The sequence below is a fragment of the Gobio gobio genome, assembly GCF_949357685.1.
Source record: "Gobio gobio genome assembly, chromosome: 23".
In the NCBI taxonomy this organism is placed as follows: domain Eukaryota; kingdom Metazoa; phylum Chordata; class Actinopteri; order Cypriniformes; family Gobionidae; genus Gobio; species Gobio gobio.
In genome coordinates this window covers 28,198,846-28,219,456 of record NC_137119.1, presented here as the reverse complement: position 1 = coordinate 28,219,456, position 20,611 = coordinate 28,198,846, and the positions used below count along the sequence as shown (strand labels likewise).

At 36.6% G+C, this 20,611-nt stretch overlaps 1 protein-coding gene across 2 annotated transcripts; it reads right to left on the bottom strand.

Moving 5' to 3' along the window:
* Positions 1-3,999: 3,999 nt before the first annotated feature.
* Positions 4,000-20,250, bottom strand: mybl1 (v-myb avian myeloblastosis viral oncogene homolog-like 1). 2 transcript variants are annotated; one of them, XM_079806102.1, is made up of 16 exons: positions 19,851-20,235; positions 17,387-17,489; positions 17,117-17,188; positions 16,377-16,469; positions 15,160-15,380; positions 14,869-15,055; positions 14,589-14,666; positions 14,103-14,201; positions 11,661-11,891; positions 9,835-10,209; positions 9,610-9,752; positions 9,403-9,517; positions 7,647-7,757; positions 7,411-7,524; positions 7,109-7,288; positions 4,000-6,172 (listed from the first exon to the last, which is right to left on the bottom strand). In XM_079806102.1, the coding sequence occupies exons 1-16, from the start codon at positions 19,871-19,873 to the stop codon at positions 6,047-6,049; spliced, it is 2,271 nt and encodes a 756-aa protein (XP_079662228.1). In that variant the 5' UTR covers positions 19,874-20,235; the 3' UTR covers positions 4,000-6,046. The 2 variants fall into 2 exon arrangements, with proteins under 2 accessions (XP_079662228.1, XP_079662229.1); XM_079806103.1 differs by lacking the exon at positions 14,103-14,201 and having other exon boundaries at positions 19,851-20,250.
* Positions 20,251-20,611: the final 361 nt, after the last annotated feature.

The following is a 20,611-nucleotide window of genomic DNA, read 5'->3' as shown; positions in this document are numbered from 1 at the left end:
GGTCGGGGGCAATTGTAACATCCTACTGTTTTTACCACACTAAATCTTAATAAATGCTCACCTCAAAATATTAGTTGCTCCATATTTGCCTTATATTTTATAGAGAATTTTTTTTATTGCATAAATAGTTATAATTTATAATTATTTATATTTTCTATGCACTGATACTGTTTGACTTTTTTTTTTCAAATTTAGATTTTTTTAAAGATGTTTTTGTTTGTTATTAAATAACAGCTTTAATACATTAATCCTAATAAACATATTTCTATGCATTTGTTGATTTTTATATGTATGTTTGTATATAGTGCCTAGAATAAATTCTTGATTGCTGTGAATAAAAGAAAAAAAGCCTTTTTTGGCTATTCAGTGGCACAGAAAAGGTCTGATCAATAAGCATGTCAAACTTGTCAACCACTAACATATATTTAATGTAACAACAATGATCTTTCGCTAGACCAGTCTGGCCACTAAATCAAATCCCTGTACTTCAGTTTGAAATGAAGCGCTCATCATGCACGCCATATATTATAAGATTAACTTTTGCTATGCTGTTTCCTTTGAATCAGCCCCAGTAAATGACTTATCTCGGGTTTTAGCTTAATAAGATGCCTTGGCCATCTGCTAAGCTTGGCTTACTGGTCACAATTACTTCAGCTTTCTCCTGGACCTTTTTGCAGGCTTTTACAGAACTTAATTAACCCTAATCCACTGATGCAGTGACTGTTGATGTCATTTTGATGTGCTACTGCACTTCAGAAAATTCAAAAGATGCAAAATAAGCATGAATAGTGTTCATCTCGCAGCACCTGTCGCCTGCAGCTCACCTGAGGAACAGCTGGTAGTCTGGAGAAAGACTTAGATCTGCCCCACCCATTGAACACTGTGCACAACCACCATCCCATTGACCAGGTGCCTCCAGTCCTCACCAGGACAGCCATTTCAAACAAGAAAAGTCTGTTTTGGTGTTGCATCCTATATCATTAGTAGTCCAGGGTCCCTAAACTACAGAAGCCCATTTCTGCCTCAGAATGAATAATAATAAAGTAATAGTGACTCTATAGTATAGTAATTGTAATAGTTAACAACTCGCAATTGAGATATTTCCCCCCTCATAATTGCACAATTTTGACTTTATTTATCGTAAATCATAGTTTATATCTTGGAATTATTTATTTTTGTTCTTAAAATCACAACAACAAAAAAAATTGTGAATTAAATATTAGTTTTGTGAATACAAAATTGTACATAAAAAAAGAGAAAGAAATTGAGATGTAAATTGAGGGTGGGGGGGGTAGCAAAATTTTAACTCAAAATAGCAAAATATAAATTCAGAATTGTGAGAAATAAAGTCATAATAGAGTGTTATAAACTCAATTCTGAGAAAGAAAGTCAGAAATGTGAGATTATTATTAGATTAAAAGTTTTTAATATTTTGGCATAGATCATGGGCTGCATGCTAAACTGTGTGCACAGCAGAATCATTCATACTTACATGAAGCACAGCACACTATAGGCCTCTGTTGAGTTTAATGGCAAGGGCCCCTTTTGCTCTCGAAACTCAAAAATCACCTATGAGCTTATTTATAACTCAAGCCTCTACAGTATAGCTATGTGCCTGGCCAGCTCAGTGTCCAAACTCTCAGCAGTCAGTCAGTCATAACCAGTGGAAAGACTGACCTATATTAATAGGCACCTTTGGCAGCGGAGCACCACGCCTGCATTTCCCGCCTGAACTGTGGGTGCTTGCCAGATGACTAGGTCTGTCACTGCTGCGATAGCCTACCATCTGCTGTCTACTGCACACAATGGCAGGCAATGTGCACACAGACCCAAGGGAGGGGCTTCATGGGATGGCTCTGTACCACATGCTGCACTGGGACATCTCAAAACACACACACACACATATGCATGTATGCGTGTGCAAGTGTGCATGATGGTGGTATTCCCTCATGGGCTTATATGGAAGCTCATTATTATAATAAAATAGAAATACTATAAGGGAAAAAGAGTGACCAATATTATTAATTTGGGTGGTGTTTCCTAAATTTGGTGTGTGTGTGTGTGTGTGTGTGTGTGTGTGTGTGTGTGTGTGTGTGTGTGTGTGTGTGTGTGTGTGTGTGTGTGTGTGTGTGTGTGTGTGTTTGGGGGGAGTCATTAATGATTCTAATGTAAGTTTGATAAACCTAGTTCACCCAAAAATGAAATTTCTTTTATCATTTAGGCCTACTCACCCACTCGTGGTTCATAATATATAGTCTATGCTTTCTTTGCTTTATGGAGAATATAAGCTAAGCTATTTTTAAAATGTGTTTTTGTCCATAAAGTCAGTAGTAGGTATAGGCTACAGTAGGGGTATAACCAAAGGGTTTGGTAACCAAAATTCTTCAAAAAGTTTTATTTTGTGTTCTGTAGAATAAAGAGAGTAAAGAAAGTAGATTTTGAATATCATGAAAGTAATGATAAGTCGCAGTTCAGTCAGTGAGTCAGATGTTGATTCAGTAACCTGACGGATTCAGTGAGATCATTTAGGAAAGGCCAAGGGTTCGTCAGACTGATACAAAGCAGCGAACTATTTTGAGCGACTCATTAAAAGAATCGACTCAAAAGAGTTATTTATTCTTGATTCAATTTGACTACATTTTTGATTCACTAAAAAGAACCAGGTCATAAGAGTCATTTGCTCTTAAATCGGAGCACACTGCTCACGCTGTTTGTTTTTGTGAAGCAGCTAGCGAAGTCTTTTTAGAAGAAAGATGGTTGTTTTGGTCATCATTATACGTCTTCTAAGTAGGCTAAGACTAACAATTCACATTCACTCTGGTTACTATAGGCTATAAGATAAATATGATTTCTTTCGTCATGGCACTGTAGAATCATCACTACAAAGGAGCCTATATAATTAAAGAAATTGAGCACGACTTTACATTTGTTCGAGCCACTGGATAAGAATATTGAAAGGTCCTTATTCTCAATATGCATGAATTAAAATAAAAAAATACACATAAATTCTATTTTAGACCCGTGTATAAAAACAAAATAGACTATACAATAGAGAAATATCAGTCTTTATTAATTTCCATGTGTTCCCATTCTTATTCAAAACGTGTTGCCTTCATCTTGTTTAAATACATCCAAAATACATAAAGCCATCACAAAGAGTCAACATTTGATAAACTGACCAATAGAGTATTTTTTACAACTCGTAGACCAATAATCACCTCAATTAAGGTCAAGGCTTGGATTTCAAACTAAAGATTAAAGTGCTTTCTAAATTTACACATCACTGTCAGTGAGTATAACAGGTGTTTGTTTTGCGTTGAGCCAAAATGGCTACAGTAGCCATCAAGAACACAGTGCACTTTACAAAAACCAAAACCAGCCAACCAATTTATCCCCAAAAGGCTTTTGACATCTCTCAAGCCTGCATTTACCATGTGAAAAATACAATAGTAAAGTGTTCTCTGAATTTGAAAGAAACATTTAAGAGCACATGTGTTATAGGCTTGTAATGGCCGTCAACAGCAGAAGGCATGTCACTGGGGCCTTGCGCCCCTCTATTCAGGGGAAATTGAGTGAATGAGCCTGCAAAACCAACAGACATGCAGAACAATAGAGCCAAAAGACATTATTTCATGGCCGAGTGGGCCTCTTTAGAGAGAGCAGCTGACCTGTGGAGAGCTGTGTTGTTCAGGGAGGGTGTGGGTCCACGGACCCCAAGGGCGGAGATTGTGGCACCCCCAGGCCTGGTGACAGGGGATAGCCATCAACTCAAGAGACCTCAACTTCCATTACCTCTGTAAACACCCAGCATTTAGAAGAGAACTGGACTCTCTGAGGTCTTTCACAATGTGACATGAACGAGAAGGTGACTATTAGATGAAAAATTAGGTTCTGAGAAGGATGGAAGAAGTGTCAACCAAAAAATTAAATACTGATTGAATCAGTTTCAGGGTGCAATTTAGAGTTTAACACAACTTACAAAGAAAAATACAAACATTTGAAGAGCATATTTTTTTATTTTTAGGTATGTAGTTGACAACATAGCTATTGACAAGTTTGTTGTAATATCAAACAAACAGGTTATAATTGTTTTGCAGAAAATATGTCAAATGCGTAACATATTGCATGAGAAATGAGTATGTCAGTTGAAGTGTGCTGCTTGTTTTCATGCATGTCAGTTTGCTACATATACTTGCTTCCCTCAAGTCTACAGAAAATGTAAATACCAACAAAGACAAACAGTAAAATGAAGACAAACAAGACATAAAAACACATTAAGCAGTTATCTACAATGTTACGTGAGCCAAAATAAACGAATCTCAGTAACGTAGATACGTTGAGGGCCACAATGTGTAGTGTTTCTTTCAATAGAGTTTTTGCATTTTAATATCTGGGTTACAATTAGCAAAAATAAACTTTTTACAAAAAAATCATCCTCAATTTGAATAAGACAATCTTATTAAAAATGTGTTAAAACCCCAATACGTAACGCTAATACTGCCGAATCCTTTTATTGCTCTGGCTAACTTATCAATGTAAATAACCTGGAACTATTTTACATGGGTTCTTCTCAGTATAAAACAATAAAACATGACATTTCATTCAACATTTCACTTCATATGAGAGCAAAGCAATTGTCCAACACTTCCTTCAGTCAATTGTGCTTGTCCATTCCTGCTGTAACTCTCAGTAGCAGCGAGCAAAACCTTATGAACATTTTTCGAGAGCGAGAAAAAGGGAGAGAGGAACTACGTTTACATCATTTTCCCCTACGGATGTCATCCTGACCCGTCAGTGTTAATGATATGTTTAAATACATTCAGCCACCACTATGTACCCACATACAACAAAATGTAAACACTAAAGAGGGCGTAAAACAATAGATAAATGACAAACCAACATTTATATATTTAAAAGTGCAATTTCCCCACATTTGGAGGCTGAATGCTGCTACTTTTACGGTCAACCAATTGGTGTAAAGAGGACGGAACCTTTGAAAGGATGTTACATTTACTGCACAGGCCAAGAAATTAGTGGCAGTGTTATTGAAATCAGAAATGTGATGGAAGGTAGTCAAATCTTTAACAGAACAGAAATATAATTAGAGATTTTCTTTATATCTTTGAAATAAATAAATTAGTAAAGATTTAATAAATAGAACCTACAGCTCTAAACGAACAAATCTCACCTATGTATCTGTTCTTGGAACGTGTTATTTATAATGCGACGTGCGCATTTGTATAAGTACCAAACATGATTTTGGCTAAACGGAGAACAATTTCATATGCAGCAACAATGCTGCATTTAGACTTCGGTTGCAAACACAAGTCGAATTTACGCCTCTCCAGATGTTCGAAGTATAATTAATTTCGACAACCTTCACTTTACAGCAAAAAATAATGGAAAACAAAAATGTTCGAAAATGTTCGAGGTACCTTCCAGTACACGTTAACTTAGCAAATTCACACTATACAATACATTCAGTGAGTGTCCTACTCGTAAAAAAATAAAAATAATAATAATAATCGGGGTGGAACATTTGTTACGTTTGGAGCGGAAACGATTACGTTGCAAGTGCTATCCAGTTACTCCTCAACACTGTCTCTGCTCCTCACTCTAACAAACAACCACAGTAGTGCAACACTGCCAGTGCTCTCCTATCCTTAACACCAGTCTCTAAAAACCTCTAAAAAGAGCTTAAAAACTATATGAAAATGCCATTTATACGATGTATTCCTTCTTTAAAAAAGTTCATTGAAAAGCAGCCCTTAAAATCAGCACACTTTTTACGGCTAAAAATGGATAAAAATAACTATGTTAAAATACCGTTAGCTAAGTTCTGCAAATCTAGGGCTATTTGTATTTTGACTACATTTCCATATAAGTTTTTTTTTTTTTTTAATCCTAAGCGGTATACATTGTTATATCAGTAGGTGTTTAGCAAACATAGTGAGTGTTTCTGTTTCCTACACCAGATTGTCGGAGAGGTTAAATGTTGGTGTGATAGAGGAAAAGAGAGCGGGTTGCTGTAGTGCAGAAGTGATGTTTAAAGGACGAGAGCTCTGGAAATGCAGGCAGTGGGGTTGGTGTTTAAGTAACGCCTGGCCTGCTCCGTCATGATCAGCTGATCCTCCGTTTTCCCAAAAACCACTGCCTCCCAATCACCGTTGGCCTGTTAGATAACAAAATAGGCATTTGAGATTGACCCAGTGTTGTTATTGTTAACTAAATCTTTAATCATTTTTTTAACCTAAAAAATGTTTTCTTGGCAACAATCTGAAATCAGAATAAATGACTAAAACAAAAATAAATGATTAAATGTATAATAAAAATCACATGCAATATTAAGAGTCATTGGCAACTACCTGAAATAAAAAAAGTATTACATTACAAAAAATAAACAATAATAAAAAAACTCTATAGAAATATACAAAACTGCAATTAAAAATATAAAAATAATAGCTAATCCAAAATATTAATAAATGCTATAATATTATATAAATAATTCTAAAATAACATGGGTTTGTCCACAAGGTCCAAAGGTCTCAAATGTGTGTATAATGGGGAAAAAAACAACAACTGTTGACCAGCGTTGTTATTGTTATGATTTTTTTTGTTAACTGAAATTAAGCTAAAATATTATTAAAAAAAATATTAGGATTAAAATGATTAAAAACTTTTACAAATTTATTTTGAAGTGCTAAATTACTAAAACAAAATAAATTACAGCTATACAGAAATAAAAAACAAAACACATAAAATGTTTATATAAAAGCTAATTCAAAATAGTAAATACTATACTAGTATACAAATAATACTGAAATAACACCAGTTTGTCCAATGGTCTTATATTTGTGTTAATGTTTTTATATATATATATATATATATATATATATATATATATATATATATATATATATATATATATATATATATATATATATATATATATATATATATATATATATATTAAAATGCTACATTTCTGAGGATTATTTGAGTTCAAGAGAGTTAATTATGTGTTACCTGCAACACAATCAATATAAGGAGATTAATGTCATATCAGATCCTTTTCTCTTGATGATCAGGGAACAAATGAGTAACTTACCGGAGTGGTTGTTTGGTAAGGTGGGCTCCTTTGGGTCATGTTTTCTCTCTTGCCCTGTGGGCTAAGGGGACATACTATGGAAAGTGAATCCTTCAGTGATGCTTGAGAGCAAGAGTTCTCCTCTCTCTCGGTCAATGGCATCATGAGCATGGATCTGGTCAATAGGCCGTCACTGTGAGACTATGTGGAAAAAGAAGGGCGAAGACGGTGGGTGAAGAGGGAAAACAAAATGATTGTAAAACTCAAAACAGAAAAACACTAATGACGCCTCATTAGCTAATAGAGTAGGATAATGCTCTTACCACTGCATTGTTGTTAATCTGCTGTTGGGGAAACAGCTGTACATTCAAACAGTCTTTTTCCCAGCTGTCCAATACCAGAGACTTTCTCACTTTCCTTGCAGGAGCGTCTATCTGCTGTGAACCATAAACGACAGTTTAAAAATAAAAATGAGTGTTTGATATAAGAGTTAACATCAGATGCAACCTTCAGAATGTTACAAACTAAACATATTTGTATGTAAGAAAGTGGCCAGTACCTCATACGATCTGTACTGAAGATGGTTCTGCACTTGTGTGAAGATGTCAGCCCCTGTTTCCTCTTTCAGAACCTCTCTGATGTCCTCCTCAAGAAGTGCCAGTGGTTGGGGCTGAACACACCAATGCAATATATCAAAAGACAAATTAGTGACTGAAGCACAGAATAAACACATGAAGAGCCTTTATAGGTAAATCTCATGAAATCTGTCAAGACATATTTAGCCTTAAAATAAAGAAAAATAAAACCTGTTTTTAGAATCATTAAGATTTTTTTGCATTGTGACATTTTCAGGACAGTTAAGCATCTCCTACATAATTCTAATCAGGGTTGTTATTGTTAACTAAAACTCAAAAGATTAAAAAAAATTCATGAATTGAAATAAACCTGAAATAAAGTTAAATATAAATATTGGATGAAAAACTTAAACTTAAAAAACTAACTGAAATATAGAGACCCTATGGTGGTGGAAAAAATATGAGATGGGAGGAAAAATAATAAGTCAATGCTTTTGCATTCTCTTGCAAATCTTTTGTTCCTCCCAAAAAAACTTTGCGTTGACTCGCAAAACCGTTGCATCCGCTCGCAAAACTTTTGTGTTCTTTGTGAGTGAACACAAAGTTTCTCGTGGGAACAAAACATTTGCGAGAAACGCAAGAGCATTGCCATATACATTTTCCTTTTTTTTTCTTCTTTACCGTCCCTTTAGGCCCTCCATATAAATAAAATAAGTTGAAGTTGAAGTACTAGAATGACTAAAATTAAAATTAATTAAAACTAAATAGTATAAAAAAAATTACACTAAAATAAAATTAATATATAAAAATAAAATCTATTTCAAAATATTACTACATACTAAAATAATTGATTCTAATGAAAACCAAGAATTAATATGAAAAAACTAAACATAATTATAAATAAAATAAATAAATAATACATTTAATATATACAAATATTCAATTATAAAATAAAACATATGTAAAATAAAAATGTATGTAAAATGTTATTTATACATGATACAAGTATTTGATGTACTGCCTTTAATTTATGCTGATTTGAACAAAAATAAAATTATTACAGTATTAGGAATCTAATGAAAGTCATCATTACAAAAACAGCTTAACAGTAAAAAATCCTGACACATAGTACTGAGAATTTTGGGGGGAAATGTGCTTAATTGTCATAAATTCATAACAAAGTCCTACTCTATAGGTTTAATTTTATGTGTTGACTTGCTGTAGCATTTTTAATAATGATATAGCTTAAAGTTTTTTTCCCCATTAAGGGTCAGATTTACTAACAGCTTGCGCTAGTGCAAACCCTCTTTTGGTGTTACTACTGTCAAGATTTACTAAAGACACGCAGTGAAAAATTAGCACTGAAAAAGCGTAGACAGGATTATTTTTGCGGCTGACTTTATTGCATATGCATGTGTAGGAGTTTCCCTTTCAGATGCAAAATTTATGGGAGGAGAGTATTTAAATGAATCACGAAAGGTGATTTACTAAGGTTTGCGCTCGTCAATTTATTGGTATTTGTGCCTTTATTTACAGCACAAAAAAAGCCTGTCTTAAACCAGAGGTTAATTTGCGCTGCTCTTGGTAGATTGCGTTGGTCTTTATGGAAATTATCCGACTGCGTCTGTGTTTTTTAATTTATGCGTCGACAGTAGAACTTTTCACTCCCATCGTCGCTTTTTTGGATCTGAGCTCTCACACTAATTTGCCCCATTTAGTCAATTTGGCCCTGGGACTTACCACCATTCTTAATGGGCCGTGCATCTTCTCCTGGGCAGCCAAGGCATTTTTGAAAGGCGTGGGTGTTCTTGGGGTGTGGATTATAATATTTTTATGGAGTTTCGGGGTCCTAAATCTGTGAAGACAAAAAAACGATTCGTTATTTCTTGATTCTGATATTGTCAGCTCGATATTCTCAAACAGCAGAGGTGAAGAATAGGCCCTGACCCTGCATTCTCCTTTTGGTGTTTTGGTGTGGTTTCTCTCTGGTGGTGGGGTGTATTGAGGAGGCATTTCTGTCCACACACTGGAGTGGATGTAAGAGCAGGATTGTCGAGGCTCAAGGGCTCACCACCGGACACATTGAAAAACTAAATAGAAATTTGTGGATTCATTCAAACTTGAACTTTTTTGTGCTTTAAAAGATATGAAATGTTATAAATGTACCCATACCTGAGAGGGGGAGAATGGCAAGCCTTTGACAGGGGTGTTTTTCGGAGAGTTCCCTCCGTTGTCTATAAAAGCAGCGCAGTTCCTTTCATCTGCAGGTGACTGATCTTCTCTCTCCCTCCTCTTCTTTCTCATCATGGACGCTGGTGGAGAGCTGAATCGGTTCATGCAAGTGTTGGAGAGAGCCACAGACTTGCCCTGGCTCACTGCAGCACACTGCCTGGTCATCGCTGGGACAGTGGGAGCATTTATTGAGTAGGCAAGGCTTTCTGTGCACCTTTCCAGGGTCGGACAAACATCAGTGGGGTTAGCGGGTTTTGGGGAGGAGCCTCTCTCAGAAATATCAAAGCTGGTCACATCACTCCAGGCCAAAGGGTCCTGCAGCACCAAAACACACAAATGATTACTTTGCTTTACAATGCCTATAGTGCCTGAGTAAATTATATGTAAACAATACCAATATTAGTAAAATATAGTATTTTGTTAGAAATACAGTGAAAAATATATGCATGAAATCTGTAACATATATTATACCTTACCTAACCAAAATAAATACGGCCTCTTTTTAAATAAATACTGCCTCTTCTTTAAGAGTGAGGTATAAATATAGTATATGCAATTTCAAAAACAATTAATTTACCCATCATATGTTAAGGATATAGGTACGGTACCATATCTGTTATTTAAAAAATATATATTGATCAGTATCGGTCCATACTGATATTTAAATGTGCGTGTTCATTTCCCCCCTTTTTAATTTTAGTGTAAGTTTGGTAACACTAATCTAAAGTTGAACCCCCCCAAATAATTAGTGTAATAATTTATATCACTATTAAATAATTTAAATACTGTTAAATATATTTGTTTTTAAAATTAATATCTATTTTTCATACTGTACATTATAATGCTGTGAGAATTCACAAGTAGCATAATAATTTACTTTAGTGTTTAAGTGTTTTATTTTTAATTTATTTAAAATCAAAATAGAACAATTTCTATAAATCAGCCATTTATCGGCTATCACCTATATCATCAAAATAATGATCAACTTTCTGGTTAATATCATCCAGAAATAATATCATTATAATGCAAGTCATGTTGGAACAGGAAGGGGCCATCCCCAAACTGTTCCCACAAAGTTGAGAGCATGAAATTGTCCAAAATTTCTTGGTCTGCTGAAGCATTAAGAGTTCCTTTCACTGGAACTAAGCGCCAAGCCCAACCCCTGAAAAACAACCCCACACCACAATCCCCCCTCCACCAACCGCCAAACCCAAACTCGTCCATCAGATTGCCAGACAGAGAAGTGTTTTACACTGCGTGCTTTACATTACTGCATCCAACGCTTTGCATTGCACTTGGTGATGTAAGGCTTGTATGCAGGTGCTCGCCATGGAAACCCATTCTACTAAGCTCTCTACACACTGTTCTTGAGTTAATCTGAATGCCACACAAAGTTTGGAGGTCTGTAGCTATTGACTCAGCATGCGCTGATCCTGCTGTGATTTTACGTGGTTGAGTTGCTGTTGTTCCCAATTGCTTCCACTTAGTTATGATACCACTAACAGTTGACCGTGGAATATTTAGTAGTGAGGAAATTTCACGAATGTACTAATTGCACCGGTGGCAACCTATCACGGTACCAAGCTTGACTTCACTGAGCTCCTGAGAGCGACCCATTCTTACACAAATGTTTGTAGAAGCAGTCTGCATGCCTAGGTGCTTAATTTTATACACAGTGGCCATGGACGTGATTGTAACACCTGAATTCAATGACTTGGAGGGGTGTCCCAGTACTTTTGGCAATATAGTGTATATATTATACTTACTGAGTCAATGAGCTCCATAGTCTCTGCAAACTCTGGAATCGTCTCTAGTGTGGACAGCACAGCACTGGCCTCAGCAGCCAGGAACTTGCTAGGAGAGACGGGCAGAGGCATCCTAGCAGGCTGGCCCTCCTCTAAACGGCACAGCTCCACCCCCCTGTCATCCATACTCTCAGTGGTGGTGACAGTATCATCGGGCAGGCTGTCTGACCAGCTGGAGTAGCTCTCTGGATTCTGTATAAGACCAAACCATTGAGGTTAGTGAGGGAGTTTATGGTAAGAAAAGATCAAAGGAAAAAGATAAACTGCAGTGATGTGGAGGGGAGAGTTAAACTGAAAAAGCAAACACGCATCTGTGCCAATAAACCTGAGTTTCATATTACTTTTTGACCATATGCTAAAATCTCTGGAAAACATTCACGATATTAAGGTTATGATATTATGGTAATGATACACAGTCGGCTGACTATTCACAGGGAAACTGTGAATAATTAATAAAATTTCATTAACCTACAAAATGTATTTAGAACAGAACTCACAAAGAAAAACATTTAGAAAATGCAAATATATAATAATACAAGAACTGTGTCAATGTATTATTCAGTGCATCCGGAAAGTATTCTTTTTCCAAATTTTGTTATGTTACAGCCTTATTCAATAATGGATTAAAATTCATTATTTTTTCCCCTCAATTCTACAAAAAATACCCCATAGTGACAACATGAAAGAAATTTGTTGGAAATCTTTGCAAATTCATAAAAAATAAATAAAAACCCCCCCGAAAAATCACATGTACATAAGTATTCACAGCCTTTGCTTGATACTTTGTTGAAGCACTTTTGGCACCAATTACAGCCTCAAGTCTTTTTGAGTATGATGCTACAAGCTTGGCACACCTATTTTGGGGCAGTCTCTCCCATTCTTCTTTGTAGGACCTCTCAAGCTCCATCAGGTTGGATGGGGAGCGTCGGTGCACAGCCATTTTCAGATCACTCCAGAGATGTTCAATCAGGTTTAAGTCTGGGCGGGTCACTCAAGGACATTCACAGAGTTGTCCCATAGCCACTGTTATCTAGGCTGTGTGCTTAGGGCCGTTGTCCTGTTGGAAGATGAACTTTCGCCCAGTTTGAGGTCCAGAGCGCTCTGGAGCAGGTTTTCTTCAAGGATGTCTCTGTACATTGCTGCATTCATCTTTCCCTCGATCCTGACAAATCTCCCAGTCCCTTCCGCTGAAAAACATCCCCACAGCATGATGCTGCCACCACCATGCTTCACTGTAGGGATGGTATTGGCCAGGCGATGAGCGGAGCCTGGTTTCCTACAAACATGACACTTACCATTCAGGCCAAAGAGTTCAATCTTTGTTTCATCAGACCAGAGAATTTTATTTCTCGTGGTCTGAGAGTCCTTCAGGTGCTTTTCGGCAAACTCCAGGTGGCCTTTTACTGAGGAGTGGCTTCTGTCTGGCCACTCTACCATACAGGCCACTCTACCATACAGGCCTGCAGAGATGGTTGTTCTTCTGGAAGGTTCTTCTCTCTCCACAGAGAAACGATGGAGCTCTGTCAGAGTGACCGCCGGGTTCTTGGTTACCTCCCTGACTAAGGCCCTTCTCCCCCAATTGCTCAGTTTGGCAGCCAGCTCTAAAAAGAGCCCTGATGATTCCAAACTTCTTCCATTTACGGATGATGGAGGCCACTGTGCTCATCGGGACCTTCAATGGTGCATCATTTTTTCTGTACCCTTCCCCAGATCTGTGCCTTGATACAATCCTGTCTCGGAGGTTTACAGACAATTCCTTGGACTTCATGGTTTGGTTTGTGCTCTGACATGCACTGTTAACTGTGGGACCTTATATAGACATGTGTGTGCCTTTCCAAATCATGTCCAATCAACTGAATTTACCACAGGTGGACTCCATTTAAGTTGTAGAAACATCTCAAGGATGATCAGTGGAAACAGGATGCATCTGAGCTCAATTTTGAGTGTCATGGCAAAGGCTGTTTTTTTTTTTTTTTAAATAAATTTGCAAAGATTTCAAACAAACTTATTTCATGTTGTCATTATGAGGTATTCTAACATAACAAAATGTGGAAAAAGTGAAGCGCTGTGAATACTTTCCGGATGCACTGTATTAATATGATTTTTTTAAAGATACGATTGTAATATGTTTTTAGTTGTATTGTAATATGCAGGAAATAATAATACAACTAACAAAAAAGCATAATAACACAAATATATATTAAAAACATGCTTTTAATAAAAGCTAAAATTCAAAGCGGTCACTCTGTAGTTTTAGTTAATAAAGGAGGGTGTGAGGCAGGGAGGCAGTGATGGCGGGCAAGATTTACTAAGCACAGCTAGAGATGAGGGTATGGGGGAGTAAGATGGGAATGAGGGGACCAATAGCGCACTATTCTACGCGCACACACAAGTGTTTCTTACACGAGGGCCCGACTGTCTTCTGACTTCACTCTCAGCTGACATTAGCAACAGCTCTAGCTCCTTAATTCTTTTCTCTTTGTCTGGGTCGTCATGGCACGGCTGTGAGGAAGAAGAATCGGGAGGAAGAGGCGGAAAGAGAGACTGAGACAAAGTTTACTGACAATTTCACAAGACTTTTATGAGGTCCTGAATTTCACCAAGCAAAAAAACCCAGGATGCCGATGTAGTTTACATTCAATATACTAGATTAGATTAAATGTCAATACATTTCAATTCAAATTTGTATAATGGCATTGGTGAAATTCAGATATGGACCAGTTTAAAACACCACACCACACCACACACATGCAGATTAAACAATTACCAACAAACATATGAGTCGATTGTTTTTATTTATAGAGAAGACGAACAGACTTCAGAAAGCAGAAAGTTCAGAGATACAGAGGAGATTTGAGCATGCCGTGAGAACTGCACCATAGGACTTACCGTCATAAAGCTAGAGATCTCGACACTTATGTTTTCCATACACTGGTCACTTGGTGAACCATACGAATATCTGGGCAGCTGCCAATCAAAAACAACACAAAAGCAATATACATTTAAAAAACCTCTAATATCACCAATATGCTATCAATATATTGTGCATCCCTAAATGTACATTATTATCATTTATAAAATCACTGGTAGCAGGGTTTAGTTAAACATTCTATAACATCTACAAAGTGAAATAATAAAAATGCCACATTATTCTTGTGAGTGCTATCACCTGTGATTGGCTGTTCAATATCCGCTGATTTTGGCCATGTGGATATTCCACAGCTGGGCTGGATTTGGGCCGTTTCTTCTGGCCAGGGTCACTGCTGTAGCTCTTGCTGCCGTCCTGTAAGTAACCCTCATGTTCCACCTTCCTGCGCATGGTGGAGTTCCAATGATTCTTAATGGAGTTGTCTGTCCTATAAACGTACAGTAAGGTAAATGTGACTCTCTGGTATACACAAGAACACTGGTATTTTTCTATATTCCGTATAGCTTTAGAATAAATATAAGACATTTTTACCTTCCAGGCAGCAGCTTTGAGATCTCAGCCCAGCGGTTGCCCAGACGTTTATGTGCTTCATAGATAATTTGATCTTCTTCCTGGGTCCAGGAGGATTTCTTCACTTCTGGGTTGAGGTGGTTGTGCCAGCGCTCTCTGCACTGTTTGCCTATGCGGCCCTGTAAGTGCTTGGCAATCACTGACCACCGTTTGGGCCCATACTTGTGAACCAACTCAATCACCTGTGGAACGGTCAGAAACAAAGTATGGCAATAGGGTTATAAAATATCCTCTCCATTTGGAACTCCTTTCATAAGAATAGTTTTCCGAAATCTGCAAGGAAGATCTCCACATTTTTTAATCTTGACCAAATAAAAAGAGTCAACCCTGGTCTCTGAGCTGACATAAAATTTGAGATTTCCCCCCTATTTTTATTTTCAAGTGCTAAACTAAACTCTAAGCTATAGATTGCACATTTGCATCACGATATTCAGTACCATTCAAAAGTCTGGGGTCAGTACGATTTATTAAAAGAAATGAATAAGGTTTAGGATGCAAGGATGCATTAAATTCACCAAAAGAGACGGTAAACATTTATAATGTGACAAAAGATTCCTATTTCAAAATAAATGCTGTTCTTTTTAACTTTTCCATCAAAGGACCCTGAAAGCAATTTATAAGTTTCCACAAAAACATTAAGCAGCACAACTGTTTTCAACAATCATAAGAATTTAGGATCATGTGACACTGAAGACTGGAGTAATGATGCTGAAGAATAAATAGCATTCTATATATAGCAAATAGAAAAGATATTTTAAATTGTAATAACATTTCACAATATTACTGTTTTTACTGTATTTTGATCAAATACATGCATCCTTTCTGAGCATAAGAGACTTCTTTCAAAATCATTACAAAATCTGACTAACCCCAAACCTTTGAATGGAAGTGTATGTACAACCATTATGAAACGAATAGGGCAGAAAGAGACCTCTCTCATTTAGCGTCATTTGTTCTGGAATGTTGTCGTGCAACTTCTAAACAGTGTGTTGTAAGGATACTGCAACAAAAGCTTTCAGTTCTTTGGGTGGTAGAGGAGGAGGACAATGACTTTTGCATTCGAAAACTGAGAATCAAGACTATGAGATCATCACGCCCCTCCTAATCCTTCATCTATCGCCATTTATCCATCCATCTCTGTCTTGCTCTGAGGACACAGAACACCCAGCTCGTCTTACCCTCTGATCCTCCTCTTTTGTCCAGGGTCCTTTCACCAGCTCCGGGTTGAGCACCTTTTGCCAACGGTGCTGACATTGACCATCTGTCCTTGTCTGTCAAAGTGCAATAAAATCCCACATCAACACCTGCAGCTACACATACACCTATAATAACATCTTTACTAACACAAAGACCTGTCACTAATAATACAACATGCATTTAACAATAGTTCTGCTGAAATTCTATCTAGTCTGTACATTTGCAATAGCATTTTCAGACTAAAGTTAGAACTTGACATGTGGTTTCATAGTTCTTTTGATTTGTTACACTATGTAACTTTTGGTGCTCTAGCGGTTATTAAATAAAGCTGCATGCATCTTGCAGAAGAACATTACTGGGCTACTCCACAGAGGTTGGCGTCCCGGGACGCTCTGTATAAAAATCGGACTATATACACTTAATATAGGTGTACTGTAGCGATTCAGGATAAGACAAAAAATGGTTTGGAACATAGATTTAAGATATGCACACTTATTATATACATTTTGCAAAATTTTAAGTAATAAAATTGTTTTTTATTTTATTTACTTACATTTTAAATACTTCAGAAGACACTTCTGAAAATGTGTTCTTCCACAATAAATATGTGAAATAATAAATCATTCATATTACAACTAGACCAGATTGTACTATTCCAGCACACAATTTTAAAAACACTTTCAAATTCATGATTTTGCATCTGATTCAGCGAGTTACTTACTGGGAAATAATTGGCGATTAATTTCCAAGCATCGGTTCCCTGTTGCTCAACAAGCTTCTTTAGCTTCTCATCCTGTTTGTGAAACAGAAATCATGAAGAAATCATCTCAGACACAACTAGCCCGCTGTGACAGCAGCTCTAAGTGCACTGTAGCAATGCCCACCCCTTCCTGTTACATCATAGAAACCCAAGGAGCAAGTATTATCTCATTTGAAGCTTAAAATAGCATATGTGGAACAGGTCGCAGATTAGAATTCATGTATTAAGTACCTCATCCCGGGACCATTTAATTTTGCACAGGGTCTTTTTAGAACTCTTGGGGTCCCTGCTGCTGTCAGGATCTGTAGAATGCCGTTCATCATCCTCATCTTCACTGCAGCCATGAAACACAAACAGAAAAGGAAGAGTCAAACACAATTAAAAGAAAAAAAATATATTCTGACACAAAACAATGAACATACGAGCTTGATCGATCATCTGTAAATACAAGATGCAAACAGTTTAGAAAAGCAGCTCTCGTTAAACAGGACATGCCTGAGTATAATTAGTCTGCAAGCAAGCAAAACAAGCTACAAGTGAATTTCAGAAGTATTTAAATTATTCCAGTGCATTGGTTTTGGCATTCATACATACATACTTTTTTTTTAACATAAGGCTTATATATTATTTTTTCCATTATCCTAGATTCTACCCATTAAAATACATACAAAAAATGATCTTATTCTCAAGTAATTCAAAGTGAGTCGCTTTGCCCAAGACTTCAGTCAATAGGAATGCCTTGTTGCCTGGTAACATTTAACTAATGCAGTGAGGTAGAGAGTTTTTAATCAACACCATGCACTGGGTAGTTAAGTCTCCCTGGGATACCAGAGCACAAACTTAATGCAAAACCATTTATCCGATGCTAAAGGTGACTGTCAACATAAACGAAGCTCAAGCCTTAAAGCTAAAAAATATTCTAGAAAAACAAGGAAGGAAGTCTAATCATTAAAGAAATATGCAACAGCACATTCAACCAGAATTCCTTGCTGCAAAGTCTAAAGTTGTGAGGAAATGTGTTTAGGCGTATTTTTAGGCTGAAGTCCAACTTTGACTAAAGTGGTACAAATATGGAAGTCCAAAATCCTTCTTGCTGCCAGTCTGCATGTTTATCATTGAAACATTGGCTCTCTGTATTACAAGCCACCAGATGAAAGAAGTGTTTCAGGGGTGAGGTTATAAACAAGCCCATTTTACTTCAGAGGTGATTTGCTTGCATCATTCAGTCAGGAGGCAGACCAAACTGACCAAATCTGTACAAACGACAAATCCAATCAAGTCAGATTAAGCCCTTCAGCTGGTCTTCTTTGAAATTACATTCAAATATCTTCCATTAATGTCTGACAGAAATGTACCAACTCCCCACGTTTAACAGCCGTAGAGAAAGGGGCAAGGGAGAGCACACAAGTTAAAATCTTCATTCATCCATAAATAACATCATGGTCATGTTTGTTTAGGCACAGCAAGCAATCTGTATGTCAGCGTCCTTCATAAACATCATCATTTGGAAAATCTGACTCGCATAGTTTTATAAACCAAACTAGATGTGAGTAAGTGTGGAAAGCATTACGCACAAGAAGAATATTCTTACTCCTTTATTATTACTCGTATACACAATAATAAATCGTGTCATATTTCTTGTGCATCTCTATATACACAAATATGTTTTTACAGCTAGCAACTTATCATAAATGTAAATTGTTGTATATTCATTTTCAGTTCCTGTAACACATAAAATATGCCCCCTTAATCCCTCTAAATCATGGCAAATTATAAGCTACACCAAATACTTTTTCAGATGTAAGTGTAAAACTATTTCAAACATATGCAAATGTTTACAAAGAGTAAGATACAACTGATTAAATATTCAAGATCTGCTTTAGTAATTTGATTTTATACATAAATGTTATTGATCTGTAGTTACTATGTAATGCCCTATTAAGGCATCAGGACTGTCTGTTTCATCTAATTCCATATAATCCTCTAAATCGACAACCTTCCCCCATTTCTGTTTTGTGATCACTCTTACTTGTAGATTAATTTAAAAAACATTTAAAGTCAACTAAATTGAAATTGAAATTAAAAGAGGATTTTATTTACTTGTGACACGTTTCGTCCATTTTTGGACTAAAATTACTTCAGAAATTATGAAATAGCCGGTTAGCATGCTAGTTCACTCCGCCTGCACTGTTCAATAGAGAACGAGCCAAGACAGGCTAACCACTAGCATTCAGGCTAACACAAAAACTTATCTTAAACATTTGAAACTGTTTGACGAATGACATTTGGCACGAGCAAACATTATGGTGATACTAGCAATAATAAATGTTTTTTAAACAAATGAGTCAGTATTTAGATCATGATCAACCTCGGTGAGCAGGTGCAACGTATAGCGTCATAGGGACCTGTCATATCATGTAAAATATCATCTTTTATTAACGTTTTAAATGTTTAATTATTGCTATTGTGAGCTTTAATGTTGCCATAGCGATTTCTGTTGCGACACAAACAACTCCAGATAAATACTATACATAATTAATACGACCTCCCGATGTTTTTTTTGCATCAACATACGATCTGTACATTTGTACACAATCCATAAGATAATAATAATTATTCTTATTTAAATTAAAATTGATTTAGCTTTTATATTTGATTTAGTTCACAAGGCACTGAACAAGATCCATCATCTCACCTGCGAGACTTCATATTGGCCATGACAATGAGTTCAAGTCCAGTTCTTTTCAAAAGAATATGTCTTTAAAGCATCCAATGTTGCGATTCTTCTTGAAATCAAACACACAGATGACATTTATCCACACATGCCACTGTCACACATGGGTCCGCGAAAAGCTTCAGATCCGTACAGTCACATCCCCGAGAGCCCTTATGCAATAAATATGAGATAATAAAAAAATGCCCTTCCAAAATTCTTCTTATTAAATAATCAAAGTAAAAAAGAGAAAACTTCTAGTGCGATCTCAAAATGGTAAAGGAAGAAAATCCATAAATATAACTCTGTGTTAGTCTTGCCCGCCTTGAGCACACACACACCCCTCTGTACTGTCACTCTGTCCTATGTTCTCAGCGCGTGTGTTTTTTCCACTCATTCTGTTTCATTTTTTGTCCATCCCGCCGAATCTCGCGCCCAGCCTTCTTCCGGAAACGGGTTTGAATCTGCGCACGCGGCCTCGCCGCTGATTGGCGGAAAAAGGAAGGCGGAGCAACGCGCTCTTGTTGTTGAACAGCCACTGGACTGTGACACTCGCTGACGCCCTTTTTATTTACATGAAGCTTACTTAGTTTGAATTAATATTACTTGGTATGTGTGCTGAGGACATTTTATATGTAAATAAATCAATTGATGATATATCGTAGCGCTTTATTGGCAGGGTTTGAAAATTATAATATAAGTTATAGAAATAAAACTGATCTCATTGAACAGAACACGTCACA